General features: G+C 46.4%; 1 protein-coding gene across 1 annotated transcript in view; it reads left to right on the top strand.

Annotated features, from left to right (window-relative positions):
* Window positions 1-645: 645 nt before the first annotated feature.
* Window positions 646-13,837, top strand: part of LOC144113886 (tubulin beta chain-like) — a 30,058-nt gene continuing 16,866 nt past the window's right edge. Inside the window, exons 1-4 of the mRNA XM_077647267.1 lie at window positions 646-820; window positions 4,061-4,218; window positions 13,378-13,423; window positions 13,549-13,659. Of these exons, the coding sequence (XP_077503393.1) occupies window positions 646-820; window positions 4,061-4,218; window positions 13,378-13,423; window positions 13,549-13,659 (490 nt within the window). The remainder of the gene's footprint in view (window positions 821-4,060; window positions 4,219-13,377; window positions 13,424-13,548; window positions 13,660-13,837) is intronic.

Genomic DNA, 13,837 nt, shown 5'->3' with positions numbered 1-13,837 from the left:
AGAGTTGGATTAAATGCTTCAACGGTTGTTTTCATATTAATGCGTTTGACCAGCGCAGCTGTTGAACGCTTTCGCGATTGAGTGTAGACCATGGTGTAAGAAAATATTCTTACACCACGGTGCAGACACTCCACCAGCACCTGTGCGGAGCGCGCTCGAACGGCTATTGGGTGTTCGCGGTGACGTACACGCGGTAGGGTCAAGACCAATTTCCCAATCATCTCATCTCACAGAATCTGAGCACCAGGCCAGGGGAACATTAGAGACCGATGGGTACGCGGCGGCAGGGGGTCGAATCCCGCACCTCCCGCAAACAAGGCGGATGGCATGCGCTAGGGCACCGCTACGGTGCACGCCACAAGTGAGCTTCCCTGTAATTAAGAGACTGCTCGAACGCGGAGTCCATAACACATTACAAGAACTTCGAGAGGTCCCCATACAAGCCCAGAACCTTTGATTAGGTGCTGCCGGACGACACATACTCAATCAGCAATAGGCCTGCATCACTATCTCCGCAAACAATACATCACTAAGAACACTCCCTACCCAGATCTGCACTTCGATCCATGTCAAACCATTACCGAGGAACATGCACCCCCACCGTAATCAAGGTCGGAGAAAGGCGCGCGAGGCAGCGCGACATAAATGGTATGGGGATGCGTTTGGGTGGATGCCACCTGCGATGAGCATGGAGCCACTGCGGTTGTCCGCAACCCCCACATAGCCTCCCTAACTTTCGAGCTTCCTTCAGGCACCACCCCTGAGGGAGCCGAGAAGACCACTATTGCTCTGGCATACACAAATGTCGGTTACATCATCAGTGAGTCAAAAACAGCCATTCTAAACTATGCCAGGAACAGGGTTCATCACCCTGCACTATCCCTGGTGCACCCCCCCCCCCCACCTATTCTAACGCGCTGAGCTCATCTGAATGCTTGCGCACTTGGGAAATCCCAGCAACGAGGCCGCCGACTCCTTAGCCCGAGAGTCTAGAAGTCGGGCACAGGCGGACCTCGTGGGGAATTTCTCGAAGGAGCGTATGCACTCGTTTGCTGAGCTCACCACAAACTCCCGCGCTGAGCGCCCTCATCTCCCGCCACCCCACCCATCCCTTACTACCGCAAAGAAATCAGTCTGGCGTCCCCTGCAGACGCACACGCTACTTACACCAGCCCATCTCTATCAATTTAAGCCGGTACCCCCATATGCACCTTGTGCTCCAGCCCCAAGGCCACCCTTGCACACATCCTCCCGTCATGCCCGGCGTCCCCTCCCCCCGCCGGGCTGGTGCCTCTCCGAACCTGGGAGGACTAGGACACCTCGTTGCGGTCAACGGACCTGACCAGGCAGAAGATCGTCGTCAGCCAGGCACCGTGTCACAAGAATGGATGCATTGCATTCTTGCTTCTAGGTCATAGATAAGCTTACCTATCGCCATTTTTCCTACACTGAATTATCGATATACCTGTATATCAACTTTATCGTGAGCCCCTTCGAGTTTCATAATCCAGGTTCGACTGTTATATTTTATTTACGAACACAAATAAAGTGACCCGTTACAGTGGCTTTGGCGTTCAGCACCTGATCCCAAGGTCCTGGGTTCGATCCCGTCCGTGGCGGCCGCATTTCGATGTAGGCGAAATAAAAAAACGCCCGTGTGCTGTGCGATGTCGTTGTATGTTAAGGAGTCCCATGTGGTCTAAAATCCGAAGCCCTCCACTACGGCGTCCCTCATCGCTCGTGTACGAACCACAATTCACAAATCGAGCGCTGAAAATGTGCGTCGCATGCAGCATCAGGCCGAACTGATCCTCTTTATGAGTGGCAGCTCTAAGTGGTTTAACAGAGTATACTGGGGGGCCCGTCCATATGCTACGTTTTCGTTTATATTAGCTCTAAGTGGGCCACATGCAAGAATATCTGGTACGGATCCAATTGGACTTATTTTTGGAAATGTGGCGGAGAGTTTGAAGTCTGCTTCACTTCCGCCACCGGTTGGCCCGGTATATTGCACTACCTCCGCAATCGGCCTTGTCTTCAACGCGTCTTCACTATCCTGTCTTTCTATCCCATCTTTCAACTCTCCTACTATCTGCACGTGGTAGCGATTGTGGCTCGGCTTGAGCCAGTGAGCAGGCCTGTGCACTTTCCTTTTTTCTTCCTGGCAACACACAGACAGACAGACAAACCATAGGGACAGGAACTGCCGCAACGTTTATGCCTATGGTTTGTGTGTCATGCATGCTCGCCTGCGGCCTACTTGGAGCTGCCACTTGATTAGGAAGCCAGCGGTTAACCTTTCTATAAGTGTTCCAGTTGGAATGCCCCTCCTATTCCATTTGAAGCTTGCAATTGGTTCCAAGTAAATAATGGGATATTTTCCGATTGGAAGCAAACAATTTGTTTTGTGTGGGCCGGCATTACAATTGGACGCTCCAACTGGCCTTCCAATGGGTTGAAAATATACATGGGAGGGCACAACCAATTTTATTGGCCGCCTTCTTAGATTCGAGAAACCGAAACTATGCCGCCATTTCGTCCCCTGACGTCATACGGGGGAGAATTAAGGTATAGGAGGACACAACCAAATTTAATGGCCGCCATCTTGAATTCGCGAAACCGAAACTATGCCGCCTTTTCGTCCCCTGACGTCATACTCACATAGTTCTACCTGGATCATTCCACGCCAAACATCCCAGGCGTTGCGCTCGACCATCTCCAATTTGTTCAAAAAATTCGTGGAAACATCGTAATGTGCGTAATGAAAGCCTGAAGCATTTTTGCCTAAAAAATTTATTCGTGAAGTGAGGGAAGATTGAATATTCAGAAAAAATGAGAAAACAGGCACTGCTAAATAAGCAAATATTTAGAAAACACTCCAAAAAGTTTTTCATTGACATTTGCACAGATTCTGTCTTTCGATAAAATTCGGAGCATGCTGCTTTACACGGCATAAATATTTTTTTTAATCGAAAAAAGTATGAAAATGTGTCATTTTTGTCATTTTTTGTTTTAAATATGAACTTTATCTCGGAAATTCTGGAATAGCTGTTTTGTTCCTGTAGATGTCCCGTACCTATAATAAATTTTACAGGTGATGAAACTGCGGATGCAGAAGGAAAAAATCTAGTTACAAAAAGTGAATTTTGAGCCAAAACACTCGTTAATTTCACCCTGAGGTGTTCCAAGTAAAAATACAAACAATAGCGGATTACGTAAAACAGCTTATTGCCTTCCATTTCTGAAGTTTTTATCGAGGTAATTTTTGTTTAAAGCGAGGAAATAATTTTTGAAGTTGAGCTCTCGGGCCGTAAGTTGCGTCGTCTCTTAACGCCTCTTCACCGCAGAGCACGATACTGCAGACACTGTAGCCACGCGAAACCTTATAGTCCTTGTTTTTAAGTGAGGTTTGCACTGCAGGCAAGCATGGGAACACTGAGTAGTCGAACAGGTGTTCGTGCGAAAAGATTTTCTTAACGCTGCTAGTGCGGCACATGCCCAAGTGGGCGAGCTGTTTGGCGTGATTCTGTCGCAGTCAGTCATTCTTGTCGGCGCCATGAAAGACGTAATCAGCAGCATAAGAGCTTGTGAGACACCGATCTGGAAATGACTAGAACGATGCGGTGTTGAAACAATCCGTGACGCAGTAGCACCATGTGGTACCTGACCTTTGTGGCCGTCAGAAGCTCACGTCCGGTTGTTTCCGTTGTGATTAGTTTGTTGTATTTGATTTAATCAGTGCAATTTCTACATTAATACTCCAGCGACAACTATAGACGAGACACTATGCTGGTGAAGCACCTTCATGCGAGCGACGCACCTATGCCAACGCCTCCTAAACTTTTCAAGGCCTGTGCCCTCTCTAGCGACGTCAGCACCCGCCGTCCTACCTGGGCATTGCCATTGCCTGCGGCTGCCTCCGGTTCTCCATACCGGCCTTTCCGTCCCGTCGCCTCCCGGCTCATTTTTCCCCTCTTGTTACATGCAGCTAGTTCGTCGAGCCATTCGCCTTGTGGTCGCTTCAGTGCTGTTTTCCTTGCGCCCGTTCTGCGACATGCAGGCTTCGACATGCCTAACAAGTATTGTGTACCTATGTGCTCAAGCAACTACAAGACGGGGAACAAGGTTCAAGTGTTTCCTTTGCCAAAGGATGAACAGCTTTACAAGTGGCTCAGTGCGATTCCCCGAAAGGATTTTGTGCCTACTGCCAACAACAAGGTACGAAGTCATTTTCTCTACTGTTGCCACAAATAAACAGTATTTAAGGGAGCCATGACAAAAATTAAGCTTTACCTCGATATTAGATTGTACTGCATTGGTAATGTGGTGCGTCGCACTTTTGCTATTGTAAAACAGGTGTGCGCCTTACACTTCCATGCATCCTGCCTTGAACATACCTCATCGTACACCAATCCCCGGACAGGAAAGGTGTTCGAAGTCCCTCTAAAAGTGCCACACCTGCGTCTTGGGTCAGTGCCATCCTAATTCCCTGGCTGTCCCTCGTACCTGTCAAAGAAAGATGCCGTGCCAGCAAGGAGCTCCCCAGATGCCGAAAAAATGCGCCGGGAGGCAAATGTCTTGCTCGTGCTATTGAAGTGTCAGCAGCCTGCTATCGACAAGAACAAATGAAGTGCAAATTTTCATCTCTGCATGAAATGATGGAGCGCTTAATAGTCAAGTGTGTCCCGGTTGAATGGACTATTATTAATCACCCAAACTGTAGCATATTCTTGAATATTGCAAATGAGAGTGCGCTGGTGCTACAGTGTTCTGTTACTGTTTTCGCATATCTTTGTATCACGGCGTGTTTTCACGGCAACTCAGTGAAACGTTTAGGAGATTTTGTCGTGCCTGACGAAATCGGTGACATCAATGTCCTACTTGACATATTAAATAAGCTACAGCAGATTTCTGACGACAAAGGTTCATCTGATGGCCTTACTGACCTGATAGTAAACCTCATGGAAAAGATTAAGGAAAGCGTCCGCAAAAACAGAAAGGACTCTGTTAAACTTCTTAGGGAACAAGTGTTGTTGCTTGAGAGTGACTGCAGTACTCATCTCAAACAATGGTGCTTGCTTGCATCTGCATACTATATCTCCTCATGCATACAAGTTTTTGAGGGGCTCTGGTTGTTTGACTTTGCCGCATCCGAGTACCATTAGAAACACCTGCTCCTCTTTCCACCTATCACCTGATAACGAATCAGGTGATCAGAATTTTCTTAAATACATTGGCCAGAGGTTTAATAAATTGAAATCGCATGAGAGTGCTGTTACTTTAATGGCAGACGAGATTCACGCTCAGCCATTTATGGACTTTACGATGCCGCATAAGGTGAGGATTATTTACCCACATCTAGACGATGCATCGCGACCCATGTTTTACATCATTGACGCTGTGTAACTGTTAAAGTGTGCTAGAAATAATTGGCTTAACTAAAGAAATCCTAAAGCCAACTTTTATTTTCCTATGTTTAACCTCACTGACAATTCCGTCCACCCTGACATTATACAGTGGGCATCATTCAAGGATCTCAGAAAGCTTCACAAACTTGAATCTTCTCAGCTCTTGAAGTACAGTTATAGGCTGCCTTCGAAGGCTTTAAACCCAAGCAATTTACAAAGGCAAAATGTTAAACTAGCCTTACAGGTTTTCAACATCTTTGTGGCTGAAGCCTTGGACATGCACTGCGATTTTCCTGTACTTTCACGTGCGAAAGAAACTGCCAACTTCATCAGAATAATTATTCATTGGTGGATGGTAGTTAATTTGAAGATGCCACACAAGGGCTATCACTATCGCGACGTATACGAAGAGCCAATTTCATCGTTGAATGATGACCCCAAGCTATCCTTTTTGAAAGCCTTCAAAATCTGGCTTGACGTATGGAAATTTTATAAACACGACAATTGCACGCCACAAAGGAAACTTTTAATGCTCTGTGGCATTCAGCATATGCTCTACATGAATTCTCAAAGTATTGCGTCTATGAGCTCGGTTTTAAGTACGTGCTACTCGGAAAAGTGCAAACAGACGGCCTAGAGAAGAGGTTTCTTCAGTACAGACAAATGGCTGGCGGTAACTACCACATCAGCATCCGACAGCTTCACGAGTGCGAAGGCAGAATTCGCCTCCAAGACACGCTTCCTGTGATGTGCGCCGGTGACTTCAGCGACGATGAGGTCGGTTGTTTGTCAAGTGCTGCACATTCCTTCAAAATTGCTGAGTTTACAGAAGGTCTGAACAGTTTGAGTTCACGCGCGCCTGTGTTTGGCTATGTAGGTGCTTTTGTGCTCATTCTGTAATGAAAGCCCTGAACTGCGATTTCTGCCGAGAGGAGCTTGTTATGGACTGCGAAACAACAGAACATGATGATGCCGATGTTCACTCTTTGGTATCTAGCTTGAATCGAGGCAGGCTGGAAATCCCAAGTGCATGTGTCGTCACTGTCGTGATGCACACCGGGGTAATTGCAAAAAAAGCTATTACAACCAGAGAATGCCACAATGTTTCTCCAACACAAAAACCAGAGGAATGTTGTTCAACAACTGGTTATCGAATCGCTGCCAGAGTTTGGCGACCTTGTGACATGCTTGAATGGGCACGTCAAAAAGTATGCTTTTTTCTCGCACGCCACAAGCCTGGTCCAACACTCCATGTTAGCATGCGCTAGCTGCAAAAAAATATCACTGTAATTTTTTACTTACTAAAGTTAACTTTTTGGTTACCAGTTTACTACTGGGAACAAAAGTTTCCCGGACGAGAGTTCTAGGAAAAACGTTTATTGTAGATCCACCTCGCTACCCAGTCGCCTGATATTGTATGAAGGCATTAAAGGGACTATGCAATGAATAAAAAGTCACTTGTAAATGTTTTCAATACTTAGAAATGATGCTAAGAAGCATTCACACCAAGTATGAGTCTTCAGAACTGAGCCAGCAATTTATTATGAACTTTTAAAAACCGTGTTTTTCAAAATTCGCGGGCCGATTGGTGTACTCGCAGTGACCAATTTTGGAACTAAAATCGTGGAACAAAGACGTCACTGTACCATGACGTCGCCAGGCCACCACACACTCTCATTCGCTGGAGCCACGGCAGCCACGACGTCACGGGCACACTTCCGGTAGCCGTGAAAATCACCTGCTCGTGCCGCCGCGCGACCCTCTCGCACAAGAGCGAGCCAGGGCATTGCCTTCGCGCATATGGTTTCAATTTTCCTCTGCAGCCTCCGTCGGGAGTTCCGGAGCCACTCGCACGGCTATTCGTGGGCACGCATGGGGCTAGATGCCCATCGCGGCCGTAAAAACGAGCAAACGCGGTTCGTGTTCTCGCCTGCGCTGACGATGTGGGCCCTCGCCATTACACAGAAGTTCCGTATGGTGTTTGGCGCCAATGTTAGTTTTGGGAAATTTCCGAGGTGTCGCTCTGGACCGCGGGGCACGAATTATCTGCAGAGGTGATGATCTGCAGTGTTGGGGAACGCCGCAACAGTAGGATCCTCACCGCTCGCCAGAGGTTGCAAATCACGAAAGTGGGTTATCTAACATCGTCAATAAAATTGATGACTTAGAAAACCGGTCGCGCCGTTCAAATGTTCTGTTTTATGGTATCGCCGATAGTGACTCGTCTGAAAGTTGGGAGACGTCAGAGCAACTTGTCAACGACTTCTGCCACGATAAGCTTGGAGTCACTGTTACTTCCGTTGCTAGGGCGCATCGTGTGGGCCGTTTCTCGACCGAGAAGGCACGGCCAATTATAGCGAAGTTTATCAACGATAAAGAAATTGAAGCCATTCTAAGTAACGGCCGCAAGCTAAAGGAAACAAATTTTAGCATCGGACGTGATTATTCGCTTGCTGTCCGTAACAAACGTCGACAGCTGCTGCAGTTCTCGAAAACGATTAAAAAAGATGGTGACCGCGTGCGTTTGGCTTTCGATAAATTGCATATCAATAAGGACACGTATCTGTGGGATGTCGCCAGTGGCCGAGCGGTGCCAGTTAGTCTTTCCACGACCGACTGACCGGTTCCAACGGCCACCTCATCTTTTCCAGCGTCTTCATGCTCGTTGAACACTCGTCTTAATTCAGAGAATAGCAGTAGTTTCCTTTTCACTAATATCCGAAGTGTACTTTCAAAATCTGTTGCCCTTTCTTCCCTCGTCGATTTAACGTGCGCTTCACTTCTGATATTAACTGAAACTTGGTTGGACGATACTATTCCGGATGCTAACATTCTTCTCAGTGAATCCGAATTTTGCTTTTTTCGTTGTGATAGAAAAAATAGAAAAGGGGGTGGCGTCCTTATTGCTACAAAGAAACAAATATCTGCTGTCCCGATCACTGTCACTACTTTTCTTGAATGTGTTTGGATACGATGCAAAATTGGTATTGCTGATGTTGTTATTGCTGCCTTCTACCGACCACCAGATATGACTGCCACATTTTCAGGTGAATTTCATAGAATATTGAGTGACTTATACGTGCGTTTTCCTAACTCCATTTTCCTTGTATTTGGTGATTTTAACTTCCCAAACATTGATTGGCCTAATCTTACGGTTAACCCCAGTGACCAGGAAGCCCACATGTTCCTTCATACTTGCTTAGATTTTTCGCTTGTTCAAGTTATCACTGATCCTACCCGCCGCTCCGCCACAACCGCAAATATTCTTGATCTCGTCCTAACAAATAACCCTGAGGTTTGTTTCGATATCTTGCATTTACAAGGCCTATCCGATCATGAAATCATCACCGGGTACATCACTCGTCCATTTGGTAGAAAGAAAACATCCACTAAGCGAATTCATTGCTACAACCGCGCTAATTTCGATGGGATTAACACTGCACTGCAATCATTTTCGGAGGACTTCCTAGCTCACTGTTCATCTCGCTCTGTCGAAACAAATTGGAAATCACTTAAAGACACATTAACTAATCTTGTTGACAAGTTTGTGCCGGTCATCACCATCAGATATCATAAAAATGCACCATGGTTCACAAATCGCCTTCGTCGTCTTAATAATAAGAAAAAACGCTTGTACCGCCAAGCAGTCAAAACAGGTCTTCCATCATCATGGACAAAGTACAGGCATTGCGATCATGAATATCAGTCACTGCTTAATACAACTCGTCATCATTTCTTCAGTCACGACCTGTCCACCATGTTAACCAATAACTGTCATAGATTTTGGCGCGTCATCAATCCGAGTTCCCACCCCGAAATCGTACTAACTAATCCTGACGGTGATCCTGTAACTGAAACTGAGTGTGCACAGCTTCTTAACGACGCATTCGTCTCAGTGTTCACCCATGAAGATACCACTTCCTCGCCCATGTTACAGTCATCTTCCGTCACTTCCATGCCAGAAATTATCATTAACGAATCAGGAATTCTAGCCCTCTTGAATAACCTCAAAGTTACTACTAGCTCTGATCACCTTGGATTTAATAACAAAATACTAAAGAATGCCTCTCTAAACCTCTATCAAGTATTGACATCACTTTTTTCACAATCATTATCATCTGGTACAATTCCTGACGACTGGCGTACAGCGAAAGTAATACCCATTTTCAAATCCGGAGACCGCACCATTCCACTTAACTATCGCCCTATCTCATTAACCAGCAACATCTGTAAACTCCTGGAACACATAATTCATACTCAAGTAATTAATTATCTAGAGGAGCACGAAATCATTTTCAAATACCAGCACGGTTTTCGCAGGGGTTATTCATGCGACACACAACTCACTGGATTTACTAACGACATATTTTCCGCAGTAGACGCTGGCTTACAGGTATTTTTAGACTATTCTAAAGCTTTTGATCGCGTTCCCCATCACAGGCTCCTAACCAAATTGACAAACTTAAATCTCCATCCCAGCGTTATTTCATGGATAAAACAATTCCTCGATAACAGAAAACAATTCACCTCTGTCAACGGCTTTAACTCGTCTTCTGTCCCCGTAACATCTGGAGTCCCCCAGGGAAGTGTACTTGGCCCTCTGCTCTTTTTAATTTTTATTAACGATCTACCCAAGTGTGTATCGTCTCAAATTAGGTTATTCGCGGATGATTGTGTAATATATCGTAATATTACTAATGAAACCGACCGCCAATCACTTCAAACTGATCTTGACGCTGTAACGGCTTGGTGTTCTTCCTGGCTAATGTCTCTAAATGCATCTAAAACAAAGTTAATGTCGTTTACTAACCGTTCCACTCGAATTGCTACAACATACTTCCTCAATAACGATAAAGTTGAACTTACAACAACTTACAAGTACCTAGGAGTTCACTTTCAGTCTGACCTAACTTGGCATTACCATATTAACACAATCTTAGCATCAGCAAATCGCGCACTCGGCCTTCTTAGGCGTAATCTCAAACACGCGCCTTCACACTTAAAAAAACTTGCTTACATCACGCTAATCCGCCCGAAAGTTGAGTATGCGTCTGCCATATGGGACCCTCATCAAGCTTACATCATAAACAACCTTGAATCCCTGCAAAACCGTGCTGTTCGCTTCATCTTTTCAGATTATTCACGCTTCACCAGTGTCACAGCATTAAAACAACGTGCCGAGTTGGAACCGCTATCATGTCGACGCCATTTCGCTCGCCTAACCTTGCTTCACAAACTGTATCACCATCCCACCCTCCACGACGACTTCTTTTTGCCACACCCTGCAGTCTTTCCTCGCCGCGACCACGTTAACAAAATAAAACGCGTCACATGCCGTTCATTGCTCTACTCGAAATCATTCATTCCTCGCACTATAATAGATTGGAATAACTTGCCATCACACATAGCTACTGAGGTTAACCCACAATCGTTTCAGCATTCGTTAAAACAAACCATGGACTAACAGATTTGTATTTTTGTTGTATTATGTGCATTTACTGAGTATTTTCTTCTGCGTTGTTTGTTGTTGTTATTTGTGTACATTACTAGTTTTTTAATTAATTATTACGTGTATTTTGTTTCTAATGCCTGTGCCATATTTTTATGCTTGTATCGCCCCCCCCCCCCCTATGTAATACCCTCGCACGAGGGCCCTTAGGGGTATTGTAAATAAATAAATAAAATAAATAAATAGGAAATGCGTGGAACGAGCTGCAGCTGCCCATAGCTACCAAAAAACGTGCAGTAATTGATTTACCCCTCGAAGTGACGGTATTATCAGAAACCCGGTGGCGGCCTGAAGAAGCCGAGCATCTGGTCGAAAGATGCTTTTGTGACCATTAAAAAACTGTTGAATCACCGGCGGTGCTGACATTCGAACCCAGTACGTCCTGTGTATACGGGGCATATGCTGTATGCTACCAGGCCCTCACTGCGATTTTTGAACAGGAACTCCGATTTCGCGAAACCAATAATAATAATTGGTTTTTTTGGGGGGAAAGGAAATGGCGCAGTATCTGTCTCATATATCGTTGGACACCTGAACCGCGCCGTAAGGGAAGGGATGAAGGAGGGAGTGAAAGAAGAAAGAGAAATAGGTGCCGTAGTGGAGGGCTCCGGCATAATTTCGACCACCTGGGGATCTTTAACGTGCACTGACATCGCACAGCACACGGGCGCCTTAGCGTTTTTCCTCCATAAAAACGCAGCCGCCGCGGTCGGGTTCGAACCCGGGAGCTCCGGATCAGTAGTCGAGCGCCCTAACCACTGAGCCACCGCGGCGGGGCTCGCGAAACCAATGAGTGCACTTTTTGGGGACGTCCTCATCTCGTTTTTATACGTAAATATTTGTTTCATTTCTGACTTCCTTCCACCAGGAGTCCGATCCCTTTTATTTGGATTACTCGCAGCCAACTTTGTTAAAATTGGACTGGATGTGACTGGAGGCAGTTCTGAAATGAGGTGCAAGAAATGAGGTGCATGTAAACGTACCACCTGTTGCAAAACTTCCTAGGCCGATGCACCCGTGGCCGGAATATGGTCACACGCGTACGGTTTCGTTCATTTCTTGGCGGGAACTTGTGAATGTCAGCGGAATTTGTCCTCGACATTTTAAACGGCAAATCTATATGCTGTATCAGGGATCACCGTAACACTGTTCGCGCGCACTAAGGCCACGGACGCCATGACCTGCGAACTGTCGCAACATGTGTGCATGCGACGCAGCAGCCGTCAGGCACGGCCGCCTTTGTTGGATACATGCGTCTGCTTATCTGAAAACAGCGCAACGGACGCGGACAATGACAGGAGTGGACACAAACTCAGCAGTATGCGTCCACTTTTGTCATTGTCCGCGTCCTTTTCGCCGTTTTAAGATATGAAGAGCCAACTAGACCGCACCTCTACCACTGTATGCTTATCTGAATTTGGAGATGATAGGCGTCTCGCACCTTGTGTTCTCTTCTAAGCATTTATCCATGTTTAAACGTTTTTCGCGCCAAAAGAACAAAAACAAAAAGGCATGCCGATAGCTTATTTCTCTTGATCGTTTCTTGCGGCAGAGGTGACGTGATGGCGCAGGTACCATTCAGCGATTGGCTGAATTTTCTTTTTTTTTTGCTTTAGCTTGCCCTCATTAACGAAATGCTCTTGCTTGACTTGCGCCTGTTCTCGGCACCTGTAGATTCTCGTCCGCGAGGGGGCAATACTGGGCAAGCGAGTAACGTAAATGATGGCGAATTTGAAACCCCGCCGTGGTGGCTCAGTGGTTAGTGCGATCGGCTGTTGGAATCGAGGACGCAGGTTCAATTCCAGCCGCGACGGCCGCGTTTCGGTGGATGCGAAATGGAAAAGACCCATGTGCTGTGCGATGTCAGTGTATGTTAAAGAACCCTGGGTGGTCCAATTTACTCCGTGCCGCTAAAGGCGTTTGGCTCTGCAGCAGCAGCTAGGCAGGAAAGGGACACGTCCTCAGCCCTAGCAACACCGCACCGTCTTTTCAACTCCCCATTTAACTACTCCGCTCTCATAACCCGAATAACGAAGAACGCACTCCACACGGCACGGGTACAAACGCCGTACTCTTTCCTTTTCGTGCTTAGCCCCTGCCTCATGAAAACCGACCGAAGCGACTGGCTGGAGGGGCTTTAAGAAGAGCATTCGCCGCTACATTCATGAGTTTTAACAGACTATAGTTGTTTTTTTGGCACATTTCTTTCGACACATACTATTTCCTCATTGAAAATTTTGACGAGAAGTATGACGGACGAATACCGTATGTGTTCTAATAGCATACCTACTGTGCAAACGTAAGTTTTATCAAAGGGGCTGCGAATGCTGATCATGATGATAGCATCACAAACACACTCCCAATGGTGCATGAGCGCTCGAAAACGTTCTGCTCTGTCGTGTAACGCACAGCATCGAAATGTTTTCGTCATTATGTCTATGTGCCTTTATGCGCATGCAGACATGCCCCATGTGGCGACCCCACAGTTCCCTGTTCGGTGGCGCTCGTCTGCTCCGCATGCGTTCAGCATTAGAAACTGCGTGGCAGACTTGCTGGCAATGTTCCAGTTCACGCAACGGTAGTAAAATACTGACGGCTGTAAAGAAAAACAACCTGGTTTGTATTTTTCAGGCGGCAAGTATGTTCCCCGTGCCATCCTCCTCGACTTGGAGCCAGGAACCATGGACTCCGTCAGATCGGGACCTTTCGGTCAACTGTTCAGGCCCGACAATTTCATATTCGGTAAGCGTCTCTTTTAGCTTCATATCTCCGTTGCTGTTTTAGCATGTACTGATCAAGTTCAGCTCAACGTCATCAGCTGCACGTGTGTGCGCAAAGGTTCGTGGGGAGCCGGGCTTAATTCTAGCCGTCCCTAGCCGGAAGTTCCTTGCAGCAGCTGCTCTTAGCCCATCGTAGTGTT

Source organism: Amblyomma americanum, chromosome 1 (assembly GCF_052857255.1).
Source record: "Amblyomma americanum isolate KBUSLIRL-KWMA chromosome 1, ASM5285725v1, whole genome shotgun sequence".
Classification (NCBI taxonomy): Eukaryota; Metazoa; Arthropoda; class Arachnida; order Ixodida; family Ixodidae; genus Amblyomma; species Amblyomma americanum.
This window is presented reverse-complemented; position numbering and strand designations above follow the sequence as displayed.